At 37.0% G+C, this 27,425-nt stretch overlaps 3 protein-coding genes and 1 non-coding gene across 4 annotated transcripts; all 4 read right to left on the bottom strand.

Moving 5' to 3' along the window:
- Nucleotides 1–3,717: 3,717 nt before the first annotated feature.
- Nucleotides 3,718–8,247, bottom strand: LOC112291297 (uncharacterized). Its single transcript, XM_024538485.3, has 11 exons — nt 8,142–8,247; nt 7,456–7,886; nt 6,724–6,883; nt 6,440–6,501; nt 6,139–6,298; nt 5,788–5,908; nt 5,213–5,303; nt 4,953–5,047; nt 4,741–4,819; nt 4,308–4,358; nt 3,718–4,169 (listed from the first exon to the last, which is right to left on the bottom strand). The coding sequence occupies exons 1-11, from the start codon at nt 8,245–8,247 to the stop codon at nt 4,086–4,088; spliced, it is 1,440 nt and encodes a 479-aa protein (XP_024394253.2). The 3' UTR covers nt 3,718–4,085.
- Nucleotides 8,248–8,310: 63 nt separating this feature from the next.
- Nucleotides 8,311–11,047, bottom strand: LOC112291295 (uncharacterized). Its single transcript, XM_024538484.3, has 4 exons — nt 9,678–11,047; nt 9,290–9,469; nt 8,861–9,118; nt 8,311–8,741 (listed from the first exon to the last, which is right to left on the bottom strand). The coding sequence occupies exons 1-4, from the start codon at nt 10,689–10,691 to the stop codon at nt 8,670–8,672; spliced, it is 1,524 nt and encodes a 507-aa protein (XP_024394252.1). The 5' UTR covers nt 10,692–11,047; the 3' UTR covers nt 8,311–8,669.
- A 7,046-nt stretch (nt 11,048–18,093) lies between these two features.
- LOC141046217 (uncharacterized) lies at nt 18,094–24,812 on the bottom strand. The gene is made up of 2 exons (XM_073538891.1): nt 22,920–24,812; nt 18,094–18,141 (listed from the first exon to the last, which is right to left on the bottom strand). The coding sequence occupies exons 1-2, from the start codon at nt 24,810–24,812 to the stop codon at nt 18,094–18,096; spliced, it is 1,941 nt and encodes a 646-aa protein (XP_073394992.1).
- A 2,315-nt stretch (nt 24,813–27,127) lies between these two features.
- On the bottom strand, nt 27,128–27,200 carry TRNAK-CUU (transfer RNA lysine (anticodon CUU)). The gene has a single exon. It is a non-coding gene; the product is annotated as a tRNA-Lys (tRNA).
- Between the last annotated feature and the right edge of the window lie 225 nt (nt 27,201–27,425).

Genomic DNA, 27,425 nt, shown 5'->3' on the forward strand with positions numbered 1-27,425 from the left:
CTACATGCGATAGAGCTTGCCTGTCATGTTAAATCTTGAAAACATGAGAAGCCAAAATTTTAAATACCCTTTCGATTAGATGCACATAGAACAACAATATATATATATATATATATATATTATGTGGTTTTAGTATACAACATACAAGCAGTGCTTATTGTTCATAAAAGATTATGTATTATGATTCTATCGAGAAAAAGCCTTGAGTTCTACTTAATTGTATTATCAAATCTATATCCTAAAATTTTCCTAGCTATCTAAACCTTCTTTTACTTACAAAGAAAACTAGTACTTAAATCTAATTATTTTATTATTTTATTTTGGCTACTTTTTTTTTATATATATAAATATATGTTGCCTCCAAATATGCCCTGTACATAGGATACTTAATAAAATCTAGACAATGTTAAATAGATTGTACTTAGAAGTAATAGCATTGCAAAAATATGATTTGTGTGATATAATGGACATCCATAACAACACTCTTGTTTGTTTTTGTTTTGTTTTGTTTTGTTTGTTTTTGTTTGTTTTTGTTTTGTTTTGTTTTTGTTTTTGTTTTTTTTTTTTTACATTTTTTTTTTCCAAAATCTATATAATGTAAGCTTTAGCAATTTTGAGAGGCATAATTGGCACAGAAAAGAGAACCTAGGATACAATTGATCTCTCCACATTTTTAGATTAATATTGTTATGCCAAATCATCTACATAAAAATAACTTTATATTTTGGATAATTTCTTATCAATAGTGCTTGCAAATTAGATCGATGGTTTTTACTAATGGATTTATTTTGCATTGACATTTTTATTTAACTTTAATTAAAAAAATATTGGTCTAAATTTTTATTATTTGTCATTTATTCTATATCTATTTCCATCTATAATTTAACAAGGTAAAAGTGAGATATTTTAATATAAATAATAATAATATATATTAATCTTAAGATTGTTTTAGTTACCTTTGATATAAAAAATCACTTTAGCATTTTATAAAAAACTTTGTGGCTTAAAATGTGGTTGTGAATTATCCCTTTAGAATTTTTTCGATTCAAAGCCAAAGATTTTTTTAAGAGAATTTGAAAGTTTATTTTGAGTTTTGGAGGACCATTTTTCTTTAGCTTCTTTAAAACTCAAAAAAATTCTTCTTTCCAACCATATACATTATTGCAACATTGCATTTATTTTTAATGCAATTGGGTTGCTTTTGTTAGATTTATGTTTATGCCAATTAATAGAATAACAAAGTCCTTCCATAGGAACCTACTTTATATCACGCAAAATAATTTTAGATTGTATAATTCTAAAAATTGAACCTTTTAGTGCCAAGAACTTATTTGATTCAAAACCAATGTTTAAAATTTCATGTGTTACTGATGTATAAAGAACCTCTAATCAAAGTCTATTGATCAATTGCATTTCTTGTAAAGAGCCATACATTTTAAACAATATCTAAGAAATTGTTAGATTTCTGCCTCACCTTATTACAAAGCAGCTACAGTCCATTTTCTCAAAAGTGTTGTATATACATCTTTTTAGTTGATTAGTCCATGCCCTCTTTCTTTTGTTGGCTTCTAATATAGATTCTAACTAATTTTTGAATGTGTTGTTAATAAAGAGTTATTCCAAATGAAATTCTTTGATGGAACTTTTATTTCTAAGATTCTTATTCTTATTCTTAATTTAATCTAAATGGCTAAGAATTAATGTATAGTTTTTCAAGAGAGAATAAACTATAATTACAATTAATTCATACTAACAAAGAATTGTTTTTAAGTTAGAGGGGTAAGAACATAGCATTTTAGGAGGCATTAAGAAATAGTATGGTTAAAGGTATCAAACTAACAAAAGAAACTACACAATAAGTTCTAAGTCAATTTACAAATAATGTTATTCTATCCAATAGATGAGAAGTAGGATATGTAAGAAATGCCGTTCATATCCTTAACTAATTTGATTTGGTATTAGATTCAAATATAAATTGAACTAAATCAACAACATACTAGCAAGATGAAAAAAAAAAAAATCTATAATTTCTTTGAACAGTAGAATATCATTAGAATTGAGTTTAATTAAATGATATTACTAAACTTTTAGAAATGTCTTTTAGAATTTTTCTTGAAACAAAGAATATAAAAAACTTCTTACAATAATGTGATTAAATAAGAATTTAATCATTGATACTTAGCTAAACTAAATGTGATATATATATATATATATATATATTATTTGCTTTGACAAGTCAAGTTGTACTAGAACAAGTATCTACATAATATTGTACTAGAACAAGTATCTTCATAATATTGTCAATGCATTAGTCACAAAATCAGACATAGCTATCCAACGTCCACTTCTATCAAGTATAAATGACAAAAAAAAATGAAAAAAAAAGGAAGATTTATTGGGCAAACTGTGTACTTGTTATACAAGATTGAACAAGATATTACTTATCTGTATTTTGCAGGATGCCTTGCATAGATCATCATCCAGTAGACGGGTGCAAATCTATCCAAGCATCAAAAAACAAGCTCCAAACATGTGCTCAATCATAATATTAAATTTGAATGCAAACCTACAAATAAATAATTTTATGCTTTGATAGATGGACTCTCAACTGAGGCAGACAAGTCATGAGTTTCATCACCTAAAACATTGATATGTGCAATGCATATTCTTTTTTTCTATATTAATTGTTTATTTTATCAATTTTTTCAAAATACTCAAAAAAATTGAAGAGAAGATTTGCCGAAAGTGACCAAGGCAATCTCCACTTTGTTGTGCATCTGGTGAACAATGTCACACTGGCATCAACTAAGAGTTATCATTTATATAAGTCACCTAGAATCTAAGACTAGTGAAGAAAAGGTTGAGTATCAATTGGGATTCCCCACCGAGCATTTAGCCATTGTGTACCTGCTTCATGTTACAATGTAAGACCAGGTTGGGACAAACGAATGCCACACAATGAATTTCCTCCTCTCAAGATAGAATTTTAACCCTCAATAGCATTCCACCCACTTGTACGAGACCAATTAGTTTCTGGAGAAGTGAAAATGAGCGGAATGGAACACGGCATAGAGGAGAATCACAAACACAAACTGAAAGCAGAGGATCGAAAATAGCAAAACAAAAACCTGAAAAACTTAGTTCCGTTTATCTACATAATTTAACACCAGGGGCTAGCAACATGAGTTAGCCACCCAGGGTTGGGTTGACTACTTGAGGGAAAAAGGGTTAAGACAGAACCTCAAATCCACAGGGACGTCCATCTACACAAGACACCCTGCAAAAAGTGACTTGGGGTGTCCAGTTCTACTCCTATTTCCTATTCAAATTTGGAAATAAAATAAAATAAAAAAAACCAATGAACATAGAAGTTTTCCACAATGAAGGAGGGGATGACAATTAATCTTGATTGAATAAATGATTTTCAATAAAAAATTATTGTAAGATGCAGAAACAAAATGATTCTTGAGTCGAGGTGGAAAATCAAGATCATAACCACCACAGGAGACAAGGCTGATCAGTTCCATCAAACGCCTGCTGCCGTGGAACAAAACCTTCAAAAATTTTACTACGAATCATACGATGCTTTGAGGTACACAGTAAGAGCAGAAAATTCAACATGACAAAATGCATACTGTAAACCAGACACTTCTTGGCAATTAAGGATTGATGCCTACTTGCTCAGCTGATCCACCTCCATCTGGCAACTCATAAAACTTAATTTCAAGGATCAACCACTTCATTAAGCTTTGTTACATCTGACATGAGGTATGCAGGGCCACAATATCAACTTACCCAGGGGCTAAAGCACACGCTAACCAAGTCAGCAACTTGACTAAATCAGGATTATGATGACAATTCTGTTGCGCACCTGAAAATAGTGGCCCCTGAGGGGATCTATCTTAAACTCACCGCTCACTTGCAACTCAAATTGGAAAAGCCATCAATCCTCAGAATTATGTGGATTGAAGATGGGGGACAGTCGAGCGAAGGCTACAAAAGATGCAATTTGCTAAAATCCACAACGTTGCAACCCAATGTTTAGATCTGAATTTTACTCTAGAATACTACCTTTAAATAAAGTCTCAAGGAACCCTCCCTATCACGCGCTGCACAGCTTCCTTAATCCCTTCCCGGTCGAGACTCGTGTTCAATTGTACCTCTTGCACCTGCCCGTTCAATAGCGATCAACTTCAATGACACATTTCTGTATGAACACGGAGTTTAGGGAAATACGAGTCCCAAAACAAAAAGGAAACGAAGTTCAGATCTCTCAAAAACATCATCAACTGGTTACTTGGCCTTACCTGTCTTCCTGCACGAGCTAAGAGACTGAATTTACCGCCTTCGACAGGTGCCTGCACAAAAAATGATGACAATGATTGCCCAACTTCAGTAATTTCGATAACGTTTATGACATACCGGAAACACAACTCCAGATTCGACTACAGGTATCCATTAAATTGTGCAGTCTACCAGCGTCTCCAGATTCAGCCCCAATTAAAGTGGATAATCTAAACACAAAAAAGTTGCAGGTTCCCTCAGTCTCGATTCATTTGTTGTTGTGCAGCCATTGTCCTGGGCTATTCGAGTTTTTCTCAGCTTTTCCGAGAAAAAACATGTTCAAAGATTTTATCTCCGCATACAGAGTACATGAGCGCTTGATTGTATGTAAATCTAAAGAGTTCATCAAATATATCGAGCAGGGACACTTAATGGTTGGTCAGGAAAGAAACTTACATTGGCTAACCACAATTCCAAATCCTGAGACACTACACGCTTCTCCAATCTAGTTCTGCCGAGTGTAACACCCGTGATTCTGCCAAGTCCACACACTAAGTTGTCAATTTAAATTTGCCCATCCTTGAGACAGACATGCAAAACTCAAACTGTAAGAGCCTTTCCGAACATCAAACACGCTTGTTTTGTTTCAGGTACAAGATGAACGATACCCTTCTTCATTCAACAGTTCCTCACAAATCTGCTCCAGCCCTGGCAATGATGTTCCTATGAGTTCAGCGTCTTGCTCTATTGGCTCCGATGCTACCTGTTAGATGAATAAGAAGTAAAAAGAATCAGCAACATCCTCCCTGCTATATTTACAGCCTTGTGAAGAACAATATTCAGTTGCCAATCTTCCAGTGCTGCTAGTCCCACACACACCTCACATTAAACGACTTGTCACTCTCCAGTTGAAAAAAAAATCACTTACTTGAGTCTGCACGGGCATCAGTGTATCAAGAGTTTCTAGAAGGGGATCAGTCTCCAACTGTTTGATAGATAGAGCCAATCGCTTTCTTTCCCTGCAACGTTGAATACTGTTAGCTCCCCCGTGTTCTGAGTGTTTTGAAGGTATAATTGGAACAAGTGGCAAATAAACGTTCGGAAATGCATGTTCAATTCTTTCGAAAATGCTCGTTCCCACTGATTCCATGGAATGCACCTGTCCGAGGACTTTACGGTTTCAGATTCATACAATTCATGACTGCTTCTATCATACAGTCGTTTCATGGATAGTCATGACATCTACTATTGCTTCCAACAGCAGGATTAGACGCCACATAAAAAGAATCCACAGAAGTAATTTCATCGGCATACGCAGAATGAGACAGCTTGCAGAAAGATCTGTGCGTTTACAATTGCGGGTCCTGTACCAAATAAGCTCCTCAACTCCAAGTTCTGAGTGAACAGTTGATTACCGCCTAGCAATAACAACCCGAATCGACCTTGAATTCAATGCTAGCATTCAGAGTACAAGTCAAAAATCAATGAATTTGAAGAACTTACTTGTCCAGTTGTATAACCTTGACACGAACCATCTGCCCTTCTTCTAAAAGATCGCGTGGATTACGGACAGGATCCCAAGAGAGCTCTGAAATGTGTACAAGTCCACTCACCGATGATGTACCTGCAATCTCAAAGCTTCTAACATCTCTTAGCGAGAGCATGATTCGTTAACTGAATAGCAGGCAAAGCCCTGGTATGCAAAGATTTAACGAGTATGTCGATCCAGGATTCCGCTCTGATTCATGTCTTGCTCTAAATTTCTGTAGACTGCCCAGAGAGGTAATATTTGGTCGACGAGAGGCAAAGTCAACAAAAACTGGCAGTACATTCGGCAAGGATCAGTTTACGTACCATCTGGTAGTGCAAGATCAACAAACGCGCCAAAGTCTGTTACAGAATTGACCTTGCCATTATAAACCGAACCTTCCTCAACCAAACGCAGGTTTTCCTCCAATACAGCTTGTCTCTCCGAAAAAATCAATCGTCGTTCTGATTCATTCACCTCTATCATCTGATAACAAGGACATTAAATAAATTATATAATGCTTTCGTTCCACACCTGTCAGACACCCTCAAAAAAATTTAGAAGGTCAAATAAAGAGCCGTTCTAAGTCATTACAGGTTGAAATCGAGGGGTGTAAGGCGGAAATACCTTCACGGAGACAAGATCACCAACCAACTCCTTGGCAATCTCGGCGAGTGCTTTGCTACCATCTGATCACACAGCGAAGGAAAATTGCCATGTTCAGACCAGTACCATTTTCAAAAACTTCGTTTGAGCCCTAATTGGAAGCCTAGAACTCCCTATCCAAATTTAGCATAATCACAGCAATTACAAGTAAAATTTACTCATCAAGAATGAGCTTGAAGCCTACTATTACTCTGTTGGTGGCAGATAAATAGAAATTGGACAAATATCACAGAGGCAGCGAGCACCTTTCGGTATGCGGCCACTGTCCATCTGTGAGAAAGGCAAGAAGCCTTGAAGGGAGCCAAAGCGGACCAGTAATCCGCCGCTGTTACATGCATCTACACGACCCCGGTGAATAGTTCCGTCTTCCATTACCTTCTGCGCTTTCTGCCAGTCTGCAGTTTTCTGCAGAAGAACGTCCAAAAGCGCGAATGTAAGACAGTTTCAAGATCGGCATAGCATTATTGCATATCAAACACTCAGCTACGATATGCTCAGTATGATATTGACAGCTGGGCATAAGCTGCCGAGCCCCACAAAGCGATGCACGATACTCTCTCAATATTTTTCATCACTAACTCTGCACCAGATTCTACTGGCACTACATTAGTCGAATCGAGAGGCTTCTGAATTATCAGCCCCTTCATATCTGACTAGGCCCCCGATGAAAAACGCAAATTACAATGCTTCATAGAAAAAAAATCTGCATAGAATTCGAGGATTCGTTTTCATACGATAGATCCAAAACACTGCCAACGCACGCAACGTACGCATCCGGATTGTACACACCACGCGTGCAATCACTACAAACAGGCTAAAGATAATGCAATGGCAAGTCGTGCGTCCTGCGTAAAGTTTAACTGGCACTCAAATTCCGCAACCTCTACTATTCGGGAAAATTTTCGCACAATCGAGATAAAATTGTGAACTAAAACGGGTCTATCCCAAACCCCGACGGCACCGGCCACCCCGCTCACCCGATCAATCTTGACAGGCTCCTCCGCCTCTACAGCTCCTGCCCCACTCTTCTCCAAATCTGCGGTAGCCATGACGCGCAATACCCTCGCAGGGCCTGCAATACCAGCGCGTCGCCATGAGGCACGCCTTACAATGAGAGACTCGGTTGAAGAGTAAGAATTCGACTGCGAGAAAAATGAGATGGACGGAGAGGAGGTGCAGGCACAAGCAGCTCGGCTAGGGCAAGTGACGAGAGCCATCGAGGCATTCGACGCCCACATTACTACGACAGCAGCATCAACAAACGCAATTGGCGATTTCTCGCAGCTGTAACCCCGTAGTGCTGGATTATGGAGACGGTTTGTAACCGAGAGAGGTGCGGTGTACAAGACCAAGCCGCTGGTGAGTGGATAGAGCAACCTTGTTGTGGTGACATTGCGCTTCAGATAACCTGTGGTGGAGACGACGACGATGGACCCATGTCATCGACTACGGGACCGGTACGTCCGAGTCTGACGGATATCTTTCCTGGCAACTTTTCTTCTTCGTGCCAGCGCAGTTCCTAAGTTTTCGTCTTTTGTTCCTCATCCTCGTTAGTGTACGTTTTGCTTGTCACAGATCACGGCAACACTGATGTTACAGGTCGGACCACGAGTTCAGTACAATGCATCGTCTCATCCAGATTACATGTAATTTCGAAATTTACATTCTCGTCTGCTGTGAGATACGCTGGCACTACACAACAAATCACCCATAAATGGTGGGTACTGGTAGTGGCAATGGAAAATTGAATGCGCACCGAAAATACCCATCTCAGCTAGATGTGAGTATGGAAAAGTGTGGTCATTAACGTCATCGACGGCAAGAAATGGGTGTACAAGTAATAATTGCTTTCGACTTCTTTCAACGACTTTTATCTCAATAAAGTTTACAATGAGATGGCTTTCTTTAGGTATGAATTCCAGTAGTGCTTCAAATGCTTCAACATGCCAAAAGACTTCAGGACATGTTTCTCCAGTACAAAAACTTTGGTCTTGTTTGATTTTAAAAGGTCTGCATGCCTAGATTCTTGTAGCAGTCTACACCCAACCTACCGAAATCAACATTCACGCATCTTCTTTGTGCTGGTCTGCACCTTCTTTCAACACATACCAGTGTCCCAAGAAAGGTTGCAATCCACAATGTTTCACGTTAGCTCATCACAAGATATTAAAAATCATCAATTCACTGTTCTTCAGAATCTTCTCTTCTCATATGATACAAGATCATGAATACCACCTTCTCTTTGCGCAGCACCTGTTCTTACCTGCGCCCGTAAAAGCCATCTTGAGTCACTTCGACAAATTGGCAACACGAGCAAATGACATTCAACATCAATAATGTGAAAAATTAATTGCCCCTACATTTGAAATAGAAAATACGCACCTCCAGCCTGATGGCTCCAGCATTGAGACCGTCATGGGAGGCCTTGACAGAAGAAACTCCTAAATCCTGTAATCCTTGCTTCACAGCCTGCATTGTATACGGAAGCAGTTGTAGCACGGAGCCTTTAGCTGCTACAGAACCTGATACTCCTTGTGCGATCTTGAGGCGTGTTTTGTCCCCAAGGTAGCGAGCATCACTGCCCTTCGTCATTGCTTCCAAAGATCCCATCCCCCTGTACCTCTTGAGCTTTACACCATCCTGATGCAGCCAAAACAAGGACAGACAAAATTTTGTAGGTTATACGAAGAAAAACATTAACCCTAAAACGGCAACAAAGAGGTGGGACTCCAATTGTTCATGGCCATGCCAGACATCTCTAGAGAAGTATGGCTGCAGGTACAGATCCTAGCACAATTTAGAAAGAAATACCTGAAAGTAAAAATCGCCTGGAGCCTCATCTGTGCCTGCGAGGAAACTTCCCATCATGACTGTTGATGCCCCTAATGATAGTGCCTTCACTATGTGACCAGAGTTGGAGATTCCTCCGTCAGCTATAATAGGAACTCCCAGAGCGTTAGCCACCGCTGCAGTCTTGTACACAGCAGTTCCCTGTGTGCATCATGAACCAGTTAGTCGATTATTGAGAGTATTTGAAGTTCCAAAGGTCTGAACATCTAGATGTGAAGTTCTCAATTTTGTATCATAGGAACTTCTTGATTATTGGTCATTCGCCATACGACATGAAAAGTACAAATTGAGCCGTCTCTCCAATTATAAAGTCCATAATAAAATTCTGTAGTGGTGGAGTAACACTTACTTGGCCCCTTCCAACAGCGCAAACCTCCTGCGTTGTGCAGATGGAGCCAGAGCCCATGCCAACCCGCAACCCATCCACACCGGCTTCAATCAAGTTCTTCGCTTGGTACGCAGTAACAACATTTCCTCCGATGACATCCAACCCAGCATGTGATTTCTTGATATACTCAATCATCTGCCTCTGGTACATGGAATCCCCCTGCGAGCTATCGAGAATAACAACATTTACACCAGCTTCCACAAGCAGTTTCAACCGGTCTTTGTCACTCTCGCGGGTACCAATTGCAGCGCCGACAAGAATTTTATCATCAGAGCCAAGAGATGGTGCGCCAATAGGCGGCAACGCATGGTAAGCCTTCAAATCAGTCCGGCACAAAAGCTCGACGAAGCTTCCGCTCTCCGAAACGAGGGGTAGCAAACTCTTCTTGTTTCGAGTCAGAATTTTAGTCGCTTCTTCCAGTGTAGTACCTGCGGGAGCAATCAAGAGGTCCGTGCTCATAACCTCCCGCACTTGGGTGCTCCGGTCGCGCACAAAATCTACGTCCCGACTGGTCACAATTCCTACCAACCTCGACCCAACCTTACCATCCTCCGTCACAACTACGGACGAAAAACCCTTGCTAGCCTTTAACGAATCAATAACAGAGATAGTATCCGAAGGCGAAACACACACAGGATTCGCCACAAACCCTACCCTCTGCTTCTTCGCTTTCTTCACAATATCCGCTTGCTCCTGCGCCGTGTTGTTGTAATGCACAAAGCCAATGCCTCCGACAGCTGCCATTGCCACAGCCATGGACTCCTCCGTCACGGTATCCATAGGCGAAGAAACACATGGCGTCCGCAGCTTGATGTTCCTCGTGAGCGACGTAGAAAGATCTACGTCGTCCACGGCGAAATTAATGTAGCCTGGGTGGAAAATGAGATCGTCGTACGTGTAGGAGAATCCTTGCTTGAACAGAGACCCAGCGGAAAACCCATCGCTCACAAAACTGTAGTCACCGTTGGAACCCATGATCGATAGATGACACCAATCCTGCGCAGCCCCTCCCTCCCAATCGGATCTGCGAGCCGTCGCGCTTTGCCTGCGCAGCAACTGCAATAGAAGTAAGTAGAGAACTGAAAGGAGAAGGGGAGGGAAGGGAATGCGAGGCGGGGCGAGGGGATCGAGTGCGCAGAGGTTTTGGATTGCAAGGGAGAGAGAGCAGCTTGGCCTCCACCTCCACCGCCTTCCTCCACCCCCCGTCCCCGTCCCCCAAATCCTCCTAAAACCCTAAGCCTAGCAAGATAAGGAAAGGAAAGGAAAGAAATGGAGCCCACCCCATTTCCAGGCTTCGACATCAGTGGCAGGGCCATGGCGGCTGCTTCCTAGTTAACTTTCTCTGTTGTGTTCGTGTATACATATATATATATATACATATATATATACACACGTACTCACTTTTATATGTACATACATACTACACAACAACCTTTTCATGCATCATAGATTGGTATTTGCATTAATGTTTACATTGATAAACCTTTTATTAATTATCTCTTAAAAGGATTAATTTCTTAATGATTTTTTTATGAATTGTTGATGCATAATTCAATCACCAAAGAACAGAAAAAGAATTATTTCTCCAAAAAATATATTAAAATATTGGTTTTATTTCTAAATTTAGAATTTTTAAAGTTTATGTATTTATATATATGTATATGTATATGTATGTGTAATTTTTTTTTTGGTTTATTTTAAAGTAGATAATATTAAAACTTGTATGATTCTATTTAAACAAAAGACCACAACTATAGTTGTTATATATATATATATATATATTTATAAAAACAAATTAGTGAAATTAGCAAATTTATTTGTTTTTTTTTTCTTTAAAGTAGATATAGGATCATCTTACAAAAAAGGATAATTAAAAATATTAAATTAGAACTAAATCCTACAAAACTAATGCAACACAATACAATTTAACAATAGATTTTATTCACTTATTCAAAGTAGGTTGTACATTCACAAATTTACACATTAAAATTCATGAAAATGATGCTCAAGTGGAAATTAAAAGTGTTCAAGATGTATATTAGGTGATTTGAAGATGACAAGATCAATTTTCCACATATAAACACAATGAAATGTCTCCAAGTATCCATTGATGACCATGAATCATTATTTTGAATCTACTTAAGTCAAAATTTATTGAACTAACTAATATGAGATTTTTTAATTAAAAAAAATAGTTGAGAAAAAATAGCATCTACAAATGATTAGGCATTAAAACGCTGTAAGTTGTTAATTCCCTCACCAATGCCTACAAACTTCACTAGAACTAAATTCTTGTCTAGTATACTACCTTAAGTAAAAATAAAATAAAATAATTCCTAGAGAATCAGTTGAAGCTTCCTTAATGTTGATAATTTTGGTCCAAAATTAGCGATGAAGATTGTAAACAATTTGTAGAAGAAAATTCTTGCAAGTACATTGTAATCATGACAGTAAATCAAAGTATGTTAGTATTATGAATATATATAGATTTACTTTGATAAGAAGTTTTAGATAGTTGATAAATGTAAGTAGATTTGATAATATTTTGAGGTGAAACTTCTTAGAAGCTACAAAGACGTGGATTTGACTTTAGATGTATTTGTAGTTGATTGATAGGTTGAAAACTTGGCCAACAAGTTAGCCATGTGTTCCAAATGTTGGTAGCTTGTAGTACAAGTTGGCTATGTGGCATATATGTAAAAAACTTGTCTTGAAAGTTAGACATGTGTCGTATAAGTTAGATATATATTGAAGGTTCTATAGAAGGTTGCTACATAAATTTTAATTAAATAATATATATGGAGGCAAAAGTAAGGCCTTCTTCACACTTTTCAATGCCTTTTTAGTCCTTAATGTTGCCTTTAAAGTTTTTAATCTTTTTGTCTTTGACAATAGCCATTATAGTTTCAATATCTTATTAATTTTAAGTGAATATCTATTTTTTTCAAATGACATAAGAGTATATTGAGGTTTTATTGTTTGTGATTTATATCCTTAATAATTAGTAAAAACTTAAATACAACATAAAAATTATAAAAAATCAAAAAAGTAATTCAAACAATCTAATTAAAAACTTATATTGAATTCACTACCATTGTAAAACAACATGGTATAAATATACAAGTTAAGACCTTATAATTTTGAATATCAACAACAACATTATAGTATTGACTTAATTATAATCTTCATCTATAGATGAATAATAAAAGATGACAAAGTTGTGATTATTCTTTGAATACCCTCCATTCGTTGCAAAATTAGCATCAAGGATAACTATAACATGGTATAGATAAGATAATTGTATATATAGTTAGAACCATGGCAGTTTCTAGAATTAATGTTAGGTTAATATACTAGATAAGATCCATTGTAGAACCTTCCAGAAAAGGCTTAGGGTGGTTACATAGGTGGAGTCCATTACTTAGGAACATTCTAGAAAGTCCAGAGTGGTAGAACAAGGTATAAATAGGACTAGCTAGGGCCTTTTGAGGCACATGGTTAGATAGGGCTTCAGACCCTTTCTCTTAATAAAGTTTGGTTTTGTATTCTTTTGTTCAAATTTGTTTTGGTCTGTTTTTTCATATTTTGTAATGAGGTTTTATGTTGTTGTGAAATACAAGGATCTTAGATTTTTGAGATAATCTGGCCCTATTTCATTGATATCAAAGTAAGTATTAGATTGTTTACTTTTGGTAGCATATCAATTGTCATCATATAGTCTAAGGTCAATTGTTGTAGTCCCACTAGGTATTGTGTTGAAGCTACCAAGAGCTACTCTTAAGAAATCAATCGAGAGGTAAAAAGACATTATAATAGTGGAGTCTAGTAGAGAAATTATAATATGTAATATATGGTAGAGCCATCCCAAATGGAGACTCGAATACAACACCTTTTAGGCTAAATAGTTACTTTGCAAGGATAAATAGAGGCCTTGAGGACAAGAGAGTTGACATCTACTAGGTTGAAATTGAATAAGCCTAGTACATACTTTAGAACTTTTAGACAAGAAGTTGTATGTCAATGGCTCTTCAACCTACAATAATACCTCAAACTATAGAGGGCAAATACCATTGAAGGAATTAAATATGCAGCTAGCTATTTGAAAGATGTGACAACCATTTGGTGGCGACATTGAGTTCAAAGCTATAGAGCTTAAGGTGGATTTTGTAACTAGGAGGAGTTTGAGATTGAGTTTAGGAATTAATTATAATCCATCAATGTTGAAAAGATAGTATACGTTCAGTTGGCAAATTTTATACAAGCTAAGTTGGTGCAAGATTATGTCTCCCAATTCAAGTCCTTATGTCTCCAAATTAGGAATATTTTGGAAGTGGAGATGATGGATCAATTCTTATAAGGTTTAAAATTTGGAATCCAACAAGAGGTGGAACTAATGGATCTACAAACATTCAAAGAAGTAATTTGGATTGCTGTGAAGATCGATGCTATAGATTTTAAAAATCATGGAGCACGACCTATAGCACGAAGTCCTATACCACTATCTAATATTATGATACAAAAACCAATGCCAATGGAGATTGATGCCCTACAAAGATCATTGACACCACAAAGATGACAAATATTGGTACAAAAAAGATTATGTTTTTATTTTCGAGAGCTAGGCCATCAAATTGGAGATTGTCCAAAATGTCAAAGTGTAAGTACAAGTAAGACAAGGCAGATTTATGTTCTCAAAACTCACTAAGTCGATAATAAGTCAGAGTAGGAAAACAAGGCTCCTCAATAAGATGTCGAGAGCTAGCACTAGAGATAGCTATTGTGTCTTAGAGACCAATAGTATAGCCTCGAATAACTATAAAAAGAGTCAATTGAAATATCTAATGAAACTATTAAGAGGACAACCATGTCAAGTGCTTGTAGATTATAACTCTACAGAAAATTGTATTTCAATTAAAATTACCGATTGACTTGAAATTAAAACTAAGGCAATCAAAGGAGGAAGTATATACTTTGGAAATGATTGAGAGAATGTGTTGAGTGAGACATGTGAAGAAGAAACCTTGAGATTGATAGATACCTACGTCTTAAGAAAAAGTTTAAAGTGACAAATCTAAAGTATGATGTTATCCTTGGTATACTATGGCTAGACATGAGAAATAAGCAAGTTGGTTGGATATTAAGGACAATCTCTTTTAAAGATGGAAGATGCAAGGTAATTCTTTGTACCTCCACATCAAGGAAAGAAAAAAGACAACTTGCAATCAAAGACTTACTTGTAGAGATGACCTTTATAAAGAAGCAATTACAACATGAAAAACCAGTACATATGGTGGTTTTGAATCTTGCATCACTAGTGGCAAAGACAGCTAAAAAGATAGAATAAGCAGAGCAACTCATACAAGAATATCAAGTTGTCTTTTCAATCAACCTACCTAATGGTGTACCTTCAGATCAAGGTGCCTTCTTTCAAAAAGAACTATTCCTTGCAACTAAACTAGCAAGTCGACCAATATATCACTTAGTATCAAAAAAACTTGAAGAGCTGCAAAAAATATTGGACAAATTCTTGGAGAAGGGCCTCATTCAAAAAAGCATATCACCATCAAGAACATTTGTACTCTTTGCATCCAAAAAAGATGGTAAACTTTTTAACTGCATTGACTATTGAAGCCTTAATAAGCAGATTGTTAAAGATACATATCTACTTTTACGCGTAGATGATCTTTTTGACCAACCTTGAGATTCAATAATCTTCAGTAAATTGGATCTTAGGAGTAGCTATTGGCAAAAACCTATTGCAAGAGAGGATGTAGAAAAGTTGGCATTTTGTATGCGCTGTAAACATTTTAAATGGTTGGTTTTTCTCTTTGGTTTCACTAATGCTCCATTATCTTTTATGAGTCAGATGAATAGATTATTTTGAGACCTTTTGGACAAGTACATAGTTGCCTTCATTGATGATATCCTCAAATATAATAAAATCTTTAAAGAGCAAGAACAATACTAACAAAAGATGATGCGTTGGCTGCAAGATAGTCGCTTCTATTGCAAGCAATCAAAATAAGAACTTTAAAAATTGAAAGTCACCTTTTTGGGATATGTAGTGTGCTCCTAAGGCATGTGTATGGAATAAGATAAGGTAAAAGCAATGGAGGATTGGCCAACCCTCAAAGATGCTTTTGAAGTTTACTCAATTTAAAGCCTTGCTAAATACTATCTCCATTTTGTTTGGCAATTTGTTCACAATGCTACCTTATTGAAAAATCTAATGGAGAAGGGTGCACAATTTAAATAGAAACTAGAGCAAAAAAATGCCTTTGATAAGTTGAAGGAGGTATTTATTATTGCTCCAATATTGCGACTGTTGTCGTAATACGTGAAGTCTTCCTAGAGAATGTTCCAGGTACTTGGCTATAGAAGAAAGAATGGAAATTGTAATAACAAAATCCTAATTCTAATAGAATATTAACAATACTCTAATTAGATCATAATAATATTAAGCAAGCTTAATCAAATTCAAAAAACCCTGAAAGAAATTTCAAACAGATAATAAGAATTCTTAAAAAAACATTAGAAAGAACACAAATATCACTCAAATACATCTCAATTAAATCTTAATTTAATTCTAGTTAAAATCCTATTGAATTTCATTCAAACTTTATACCAAAACTAATTGAATCTTAAATCTTAATAAAATCCTAAATCCTAAATCAAATCCTAAACAAACCTTAAACCAAATCTCAACTAAATCCTAACCAAATCCTAAACCAACCCTAACCAAATCCTAAACCAATCCTAACCAAATCCTAATCAAAACCCTAAATCCTAAATAAAATCCTAATCAAATTCTAAATCCTAAATAAAATCCTAATCAAACCCTAAATTCTAAATCAAATCCTAACCAAATCCTAAACCCTAAATAAAATCCTAACTAAATTCTAAATCAAATCCTAATCCAAACCCTAAATCCTAAACTAAATCCTAAACCCTAAATTAAACCCTAACCCAATCTTAAATTAAATCCTAATTCAAATCCTAAATCCTAAATCAAACCCTAACCAAACTCTAAATCCTAAATCAAACCATAACCAAATCCTAAACCAAATCCTAATCCAAATCCTAAACCCTAAATCAAATCCTAATCCAAATCCTAAACCCTAAATCAAACCCTAATCCAAACTCTAAACCCCAAACTAATTCCTAACAAAATCCTAATAATTCCTATAATATATTTAAACCTCAATAACTAATGAATAAACTATTGATCTTAACTCTAATTTTATATACTTCTTAAAAAAAAACTTAAAAACAAACACAAAAAAATTGAAAAGGATCGGAGTTACCAAATTCACGATACCCTCAAAAATGAGCTCATGTATTGGCTAGCCTCCTTCTCCAATCTTGATGCTTATTTTCGAGAGCCAATATCTCTCCTTTGTACTATTAGATTAATCTCAAAATTCTCACACATATAGAAAAACAAGTCTTATATCCTCTCACATAAGTTTCACTCCAATCCAACAAGTCAATTGCAAGAAATTTCAAAAACCTCCACTAGACCTAAAATTCTACTTTTTGAAACCTAGATCCACTTAAACCTCAATATTCTTCAATTCAACCGTTAGATCAAACTCAAATTCATGACACATATTGAATACAACAATAACCAAAAACCTCCAAAATTTCACCTATAGATCTATTACAAAACTCTTGAAATCATCCAAAACGTAATCAATATTTTATTTCATAAAATCGAAGTCATCCGAAACAAACCTTGACTTTGTAAAGCTATTACAAAGTCATAATAACTTCAAATCATCCAAAATCAATGCTCATAGAAATCCTATTTAATTTGCTATCAAATCTCAATCTTCGATCTCCAAAAGAACCCTAGAATCGTCGTTGAGACTGAGTTTTGTACCCCTGGGTCTGATTTCGGCCCTAGTTCATAACCAACCCTCTCCGAGTATCAATATCTAGTTTTTTTAAGTAAATCTTTTTAGAATTTACTCTTAACTTCTTTCTAAAGATGCCTATATTATTTATTTTTCCAATCTACTTTGATTTGTCTTACTTACGGTGCTACAAAGTAAGTAGAAGTCACCTTTCTAAAAGGGAGCATTGGTAGCTTTTAATTTTTCTACCCCTCTGACTATTAACTATATTTTTAAGATAATTTCTTCTAATACTTTGAACTAAGATCTCTTAAATTATAATAATCTCCACACTCTTTCACCTATTAGTTGTATTACATCATGACACCATATGATCATAATATCTTTTATATGTTGGACATTGATGCTTCCGACTTTGCTATTAAAATAGTCCTTCAACAAGAATTTAGTAGAGGCCTACAATTTGTGGCATATAAATCATGCAAGCTCAAACGAACAGAGTCCAATAACTTCATATGTCATTAAGAGAAATAAGCGATTGTGCACGCTACAAGGCATTGCAACACTATCTATTGACACAGCCAATGGTCGTATAGAGTAACCATTAGCCCTTATTTCATGTTTTGCATCTAAAAAACATAAAATTATGGCATCATTATTGGAAAGAACTATTGCACCTCCTTCATATTCAGCTTGAATAATAGCAAGGGTAACAATATATTGTGCTATACAGTTTATCATGGAGGCCTCATTTAAAGAATAAATATGAAGACAAGGCAAAACGTCCCGATCACTAGAAGTATCATTTCAAATCTAACTAAAAAGTAGAATAAAAAGAAGCTATATAACAAGATGCTTAGTTCAATATGTAGATTATGTAGAAACAAGCTGTATCTTTTTTTTTAATAGTTCCACCAATTTAGATAAATGAATCCTCGGTACTGGAATCGGTCTTAGATTCCAAGGTACATGCGGTACAGTGAAGATAACCATAGGTGTTATAATATTTGGATCCACACACCCAATTTCATGAGATTCGAAGGCAAACGATCTACCTTGTTTAGCCAACATCTTTTTGAAGCAAGTAATTTCTTCCGGCAATAAAGAACCATCAGAACCAATCTTTAATTCTTCAAAAGTCTCTTTAGTAAACTGATGTCCAATACTCATTGGATCTCTTAAACTTGCTTCTTTTGATGCTTCTCCCATTTGTTCTTTAGAATCCTCTGGTAATGGTCCGGCAATAGGCTTTACCTTCTTATCTGCCGTTTTATATCTCGTCTCTACTGTGACTTCTAGTGCTTGAAAAGATTCAAGCATGGTATAAACCTCTCTCGAATGAATCTCAACAATCTTATCATTATCCCCTAACCCAATAGATGTAATCAATTCCAATGAATCTTCCAGCCCATTTTCTTCATAAACACCCAAAATCCTCTCATCATCTTGCAATGTACCTATCTTGCGTAACTGTCCTTCAATATCATATAATCTTTTTCTTTCTTTTCTTTTAAAATCTTCAACTTTCTTATACATAATATTTCCATTCTCCAATATACCAATAAAACTCGCATCAAAGGCACCTTCATCTCGCGAGAGTACCTCCTCTTTTGTACCTCCATAATCTCGCTTTACAGTGGTACCTCCCCAAAATCCTTAAATCCTTCAACAATCTTTGGCAATGGTTTCTCCCTCAACCTATCTCGATTCCGTTCATGGTTAGGAGGTACTGTTAGAAATTGTACAGCTTTCCTCCCATCCTTGCTACGTACCCTTGTATAAACAGAACCATCGTCAAGTACTTTTGTTTCCATCAGTGTTGCCGTAATATAAGGTTGTCCTAAAATCAACGAATAAGACGTTGTAACTTGAACGAAGAAATGTTGCTCCGTCGCAACATCCCCAATCCGAATTTTGACATCTAGACAAGCTCCATATAATTCGCCCCGTGTGTTATTAGCTGCTCGTATTGCCCATCCATGTTCCATGTCAATTGGCCATTTTTGCTTCTTATAAAGATCTTTAGACATGAGATTTATTTCAGAACCATGGTCGACTAAAGCAACAACTAGTTCTTCTATATCTCCTACTTTCACCAATACCTCAGTAGTTGCCCTTGCCCAATGCTTTCGAGTATAATGGCTCAAAGTTTCCATTTCCTTGTCACTAGAATCTTCGAAACGTACTCGTTGATTATACCCATTCTTTTCATTTGTTGGTTGCTTATAACCAATATCAACCTCTTCTTCATCTTTATTTATTCTTGCATCAATAGCATGACTCATTCTAGTTTCACCCATTAATTACCTCTTTCGCTTAATGCTGTCAATGATGACATCATGAAACTCCTTCTTTGCAATTCTCAAGACTTCTTTCAAAGTGAATTCCACCTTAGCGTTTAATATACGTTCTTCCAGCACCCCTTTCAAATCTATTGCTGCTTCAATGTCAGAAAGTAGCTTATAAGCAATTGATTTGCCTTTATCTTTTGTCTCCTTTGTTTTTTCTCCCAATGATGCTGAGGTATCCTTTACAGGCAATTCTTATGAAGCTGCCTCCCGAGCCTTGTCTCCTCGAGTTTGCCTCTTAGAAGAATTTCCTTCTTTAGTATCATCAAAATTTCCTCGTCTCTTTTCTTCCATCAAAGCTTCATGTTGGCTCTTAGCAATATATGCATGAACTGAAAGAGACTCAACAGGATCCTCCCAACCTGTTCTACCTCGTATTGTAGCTGCAGTCCTCAATAACGCTTCTCGAGGTAATTTCCCTTCTTGCATTGTAGAAACGGCAGAAGCCCAAAACTCACTAGTTTCCGTACTTCCACCAATTTCATCATCTACTCTAGCACCATAACTTGCACTTTCTCGTGCTACTGTTTCATGCCCTTTTAAGTAATCTTGAACCAATGCTCTCATTCCTCCCTTACCAAAATTGGTTTGAAGAAGATCCTCTCTATTTTTCAATGCTATCTTCCCATCTTTCCAGTAAATAATTCCCTGCCGTATCATATTATTAAATTCATTGCAATTTTTTCTAGTGTGTGAAGCATCATCACACCAAATGCATCTTTGTACATATCCTTGTTTTGAAACATTCTTCGAATTATTTATAGAAGTATTCTCTTCAAGTCTTGCCAATTTGATTTGAAGATCTTGCATTCCTCGTATAATTTCTTCCATCTCCATATCTGCTTTCTTTGATAAGGATGTCGAAGGTTGAACTGTAGGCATTGTTGGTGGTGTTGTACGTATTGGAGCTTTGGGTGCTTGTACTGTTTTCTGAATATTGCTCCTATCCTTCCTCCTTTCTCTTTTTGTAAGCAATCCCACTGCATCTTCAACGTTCTTCCACTTTGTTGTCAATCCTTCATCTTCTTCTTTGCCTTCAAGAAGGAGTTCTAATTTTCCTTACAATTCTCCATCAGCAGCTTGAAGAAATAGATCAACTTTGTTCGGCTCCAATGTCAATTTTTCTACCTTCGATAATTGAGAGTACTGCCTCTCAAATTCCCTTAGTAGCTCTGTTGCTTGCAAATTCTTATTGGGCCGTTCAATCCATCCCAGAAACAGCTTCTTAGTAACGCGATCAGTATCTTCCAAGAAATATTCGTCTTTCAATGCATGTGAAAAATCCTCCCATGAATTCCCATAACGATCCATAATCGATGTAATGTGGTCTCTTATCTCCGGTATCGTGGCAAGTCCAAATAGTGCAACCATTTTCTTCTCAGAAACCTGATTTAATTCCATTTCACGAACATAACATCTTAAGTACCTTGAAATGTTCCTTCCATCAAATTGATCAATTTTATTGACCACTGCTTGTAATGCTTTGGTTGCCAAAGCTTCCTTTCGATCATTGCTTTGTTGTTGCTGCATTGACAATGAGAAGGCTTGAAACATACTAGCAATAGACAGATCCATGTGCATACCTTGTCCTTTAGAAGACTCCCCACTAGAAACTCCTCCCAAAAATCCTTCAAAATTTTTATTTTCATTTTCCATAAAATAAAGATAAAATCAACCAAAATCCAATACCTTCTACCTCAAGCTTTCACATTGGGTTCACCACTTTTTTCGTATTACGTGCTTTCCTGCTCGAGAACGCGCTGGACGTCTGGCTGTAGAAGGTAGTATGGAGATTCGTCAATAGTCAAGCAATCTATCAGTTTTTGACTGTTGGAATATACACGACTGCAAGAATATACCATAAATCTATACGGATGTCCTTTGACTGCTTGTCAAAGTCCTTTTTTGTCCCAGCCGGTAGGTCTCTAGACGTTACAGAGAACCCCGAACAACCCAAACTGTTAATCTTCAATACCGCTTTGTACTTACGATCTTGTATCCACTGACTGTCTTGTTAGATTAACCCAATAAATTTCATTCACTCCCCATACTCAATCCTATAGACACCCTTTTAAATATTCATCACAGACGTAACTCGATTTCATAAAACAGTCAAGAGTAATCAAATCCACTTCATTAAAAATCCCGATTCACCATTACAACATTGACTTCAGCAACGATTGCCTCAGTCTTTCCAAAACCCTATGAAGAAGAAAAACCCAATTCTCTGTCTTTTCTTCCCCGACCCGAAGCATGAAGCTAGCTCTCTCTAATCCCCTCTCAAAAACTTCCCCCCCCAAAACTATATCTCTCCTCTAACCTTATCCTCTGAATTTCTTCAATCTTCCATCTTAGATCTGGAATTGGCTCCCACCGTCAAGCTTGGATCCAAAATTGGCTCTCGCCGTCAGAGCTTTCTCCTCCGTTTTTACCTTTAAGAAATCCATTTACTGAAAACAACGTTCCCTGAAACGACACAGAGAATAGGACAGCCTGAAACAGAATCGAACCTCGTACTTGGGTCTACATTGAGTCGCCCGACCAATTCAAGTCTCATATTGGATAAGAGTCCAGTAGTAAGACCTGGATGTTCCCGTAATTGGATCAAATTGGTCCTTCGCGTCAGATTGGCTGAGGCCCGTAGTAAGACCTGGATTTTTTCGTAATTAGATTGTATTGAGTTACCCGACCAATTCAGGTCTCATATTGGGTAAGAGGACCCGGATTGGATTCTCGAAATTGGATCCAATTGGCTCTTCGAACCAGGCTCACCCGTCGTGTGAATTGGTCCTTACTCTTCTTGCTGACTCCCGTTATTGGAATCGAACTGAGCATTTCAGTATGCCCCGACTGACTGTAACGGGGTGACTGAACCTGGCCACTCAGTATTTGTACTGGAGTTGGTTGTTGCTCCCAATATTCGAGGTAACTGAATATTAATAAAAGTCCCCTTTTTTTATATTTTCAAGGTATACTCGTGTTACAACACGACAACGTACTCTTCTTTCCCACACGTTATTCTTCACATCCCACTTGTAATAGAGTGGAAGATCCATGTAACGAAGAAGCATATGGTTGCCTTGATTGCCAGAAGCAATTAAGGCACGAATATGACAATTAAGCTCAAAAAACTTGGTGAGTTTAGTCTCAGCATTTTGATCAATCACCGAGTGCAAAGATGTTCCTTCCTTAAAAGTAACATATTGCTGACCGGGAAGGTGAACAGGCAAACGACAAATACTATGGCTCTTATTATTAGTTTCAAAACCAAAGAGCCTCCAACATGCTTCTTGGGCAGCCACATAACGACCCTCCAAGAAATCCTTAATCTCATCTACCACTTCATCTGTTTCTACAACACCACGATCTGGACCTTTAAAAATATACTTGTGGAGGTATTTGACAGTTTTTACAGAACTGCAAATTTCCACATTAATGTGACAATTAAACCGACCTATCAAATATGGATTGTATGGCATAACCCATCGATTGTCTAAACGGAAAATTTGTCCACGTACACGTTTCTTGATATATCGACCTTGATTTCGACGACGGTACAAAACATATCCATCACCATCCACCTCGGTAGTATCTCGAGCTTGCATCGGATAGTTCTTTGTACATCTATCGTCTTCCATGCATGGACAATTGAGATTGTCCATACCACATGGTCCATGCATCATGTGCTTGGCAACCGTGGCATACAATTGCGGTTGTCTATCTAAATCAGGAATCTCCGCACATACTATCTTATCTACAAGGTCACAGTCATTGACCTTGTCTTTCAACCAAAGAAGAATGTGTGCATGAGGAAGACCACGTTTTTGAAACTCAATAGTGTAACAAAAAGCAATTGTCTCTCCCATGACATTCTTCTTCGTAATCTCATCCATCAATGCTCTTAACTTGAGCTCAAAAACACGCACAACAATATCTGGACGATCAGGAGGATTTTGACCTAGCTCAAGCTCATCAAGAATCTCAGGCCAGGTCGGATTACATGTCATTGTCACAAACAAATCGGGTTTTCCTAAAACTCTAACCAAAACCATACTATCATGAAAGAGTTTTTGCATGTATCGGGGGGAACCAATGAATGTTGCAGGTAAGACAATGCGACGCCCAATGCGTGCTCCATTGTCTTCCTGCAAAGCATCTACGACCCCTTGATAGCACTCTACACGAAGTTCAGTTTGATGTTGCCTAATGAAAAGCAAATTTTCATGTTCTACACGTAAATACTGATCCACTACATATTGCTGGAATAATCTACCAGCCTTATGTAATACATTAGATTCTGAGCGCTTTTGAAGCAAATATTGGACATATGACTTTAAAGTCACTCCAGTATCTACTTTAAAAGTTGGTGACCACCCACATCGTCCATCACGAAACAACAAAGGATAGGATAAAGCATCGTAAGCTGGATGAATTTCTTTTATTCGTATTAAATCTCCACCACGTTGGTGAAGAATAATATCTCTACCAAAATTCATGTATTGTTCGTCAAGAACAATAGCAGTAACTTCTGGAACTACTTGGCGATTATATCGACGGGGATGTTCACCAAAAGGAACCTCACCGGAGATACGAAGTCCCATGTTTTGTCCCCTTTGAAGAACATCACGCGAAGACTTAAAACCACGAACCAACGCATTTATGGATTCTAAAACTTCTTGAATGTTGTTAACAACATCACGATGAAGATCATCAAAAATCTCCATACGACGATTTGTTTGTAAACCATCATCCAAGAAATAAATTTGTGCAAATCTAGCACCTTCGTCTAAATCGGGTTGTAAATTTCCAATGTGATGGCATAACTCTCCGTTCACACGAAAAGTATATACCCCTCTACCTTCAACTTGGCCAGACTGAAACTTACTACGCATACTTGTAAATGCAAAAGCTTGATTATACTTTCGAATGGATTTAAGGAACTCTCGAGATTTAGGTGTTGTGCCTATATAAAGCTCATTGAGCATTGGATGGACAATGGGGTGATTAACATATTCATTGGCAATTTTGCCATTGTAACAACAAATGGTATTTTTTTCTTTTTTAAAACGAAAAGCCAAACATTTTGGACATTGGATGCACATTGATCCAACACTATCAACATTGACATCTACAAAATTATCAATGGTAGACAAAGCACGAGCCATTCTCTAGAAAGATGACAATATAATAAAAAAAGTGGAATTTAGGATAGGAGAATGAAGACCCTATCATAAATTCTAAACTCCACAAAGATAAAAAGATATATCAATAAATAGGATTTAGTGTAGGATAGAAGAAATCCTACCCTAAATCCTAAACTCCACAAAGATTGAAAAAATTGATAAGAAAAAGCAGAGTTTAATGTAGGATAACAAAAATCCTAACGTGAATCCCAAACCATTTCAAAACTCACAAAAGTAAGGTTTTTGATAGTACCTTTGTAAGCTTGTGCTCCAAGAAAGTTGCACCTTTTGATGAAGTTTCACTCCACTCTAAAAAGTTTACGTTCAATGCACTACTCTTCAAAGAAAAAAATAGATTAGGTTGGTGCTTGCTTTGCAACACATTCGTAGCCAAGAGGTATTGATCTAACACACAAAAAACATGCATGAAAATAAATGTGATGAACATATTCTCAAGCCATACTCTACCTCTAAAGTTTAGACTCTAAATTATTTTTTTTTGAAGACACTTAAAAATGTCGATTTTTGAAAACTTTTGTCATAAATCATTTTCTTTCCTACTAAATGAAAATGCACCTAAAAAGTCCAAATCCGAAGTCGGAATTCAAAAATAATTAATATTTTGGGAGATATTAACTCACTGTTAAATGAATTCTGCCCAAAATATAGTTTCATTTACAAAGGATGAAAAATCATGTAGCAGATGAAAACCATGCAGTAGATGAAAAATTGTGCAATGGATGAAAACTATGTAGTGGATGAAAAATTGTTGGGCAAAAAAAAAAGTTAAAAAAAGTAAAAGTAAAAGTTTCGGCGATGTGCACATCACAGAACAGCAGCTGCTCGTTTTTGAGTCCTTGATGTTTTTTGTTTGGTTTTTTGCAACTAAAACCACTAAATTTCAACTTGATTTGAAAGTTTAATGTTTGAAAACTTGATTTTATGATTACCCAAAATCAAAAATTACCAAAAATTTCAATCTTTCAAAACCTTTCAATCTTTCACAATCTTGCAAAAATTGCAATCTCACCTCAAATTTCTTGAACAATCTCCACAACTTGAACTTTGTAACTCCAACTCCAACTCCAACTTTGTATTCAAACCTCTAAGATCACATCAACCAACTCCAACTCCAATTTTGTATTCAAACCTCCAAGATCACATCAACCAACTCCAACTCCAACTTCACAACTTACAACTTCCAACTTACAACTTCCAACTTACAACTTACAACTCACAATTTACAACTCAATCTTGAAGTGCATAATCCAAAAAATGTTTTGAACATCAAATTTGTAATCAAGAGCTTCAAAATTGTAATCAAGAGTTTCAAATTTGTTTTGGGTAAGCTCAAATTGTAACACACACTTTGGATTGCACACACCCACAAACTCAACGTTCAAATTTCATAACCGTGCAGTAATAAACGGAGCAGTCAACCGCGCAGTCAACAAAAGTAAAAATAAAAGTCATAGCCATAGTAAAAGTCACAGTAAAGGTAAAAGTAAAAAGTCACAGTAAAAGGAAAAAGGAAAAGGAAAAGTATAGTTGACTTTTGATAGGGCTTATGATTTTAGTAGTATGATTATGTCGTGTTAGGATTATTTGCTGTCAAGTTTCGGGAGTTTAGTACGGAAGTTTCTGCGGCATCTTAAATACAACTATCGCAGAAATTTGCATCTTCTTCTGAGAAGGTCCTGGTTGCGTTCCGAGGCTGCAATGTATCGTCAACGTTTAGGAAGCCTCAACTGATACTCTTGGGATTTTTCTTTCCTCAATTCCTGCCTGCCGTGAACAGAAGCGGCATGGAAGCGGCATGACAGTGCTGGGCAGCAGGTGCGACGTTGGTGGGGGTGAATGGTAGCACGACAGAGCGGGGTGCACCCAGGTTTCGCCCAGGGACAGGGGTCGCAGCAGCGAGCGGGGGGCGTCGGGTCGGGCACAAAAGGGAGATGAGAAGAGGGAAGGCAAGTGCAAAAGCGGGAGGTGGATGAAGACCAAAACGAAGTTTTGACCTACTTAGTCGCCACCCCAGGGGCTCGAACCCTGGACCACAAGGTTAAGAGCCTTGCGCTCTGCCAACTGAGCTAGGACGGCTGTTGCAGTATCCTCCTCGGGCCGGCGCCAGGCCAAGCCCACCACTGTTGACATCACTGACTTCTAACACTTTTTTTCTATCTACCGCTTACCCTTCACCCCTTCCGCCTCCGGGTTTGCGAGTAACCGCAACTCATACCCTCCAGACTTCCGCTTGCAGCCGACATGGATTCCACAGCATTTGCAGCGACGGGATCTCACCCGACTTGCCCCTGCTCACGCGTC

The sequence above is a fragment of the Physcomitrium patens genome, chromosome 14 (genome assembly GCF_059467195.1).
Source record: "Physcomitrium patens ecotype Gransden chromosome 14, ASM5946719v1, whole genome shotgun sequence".
NCBI lineage: Eukaryota > Viridiplantae > Streptophyta > Bryopsida > Funariales > Funariaceae > Physcomitrium > Physcomitrium patens.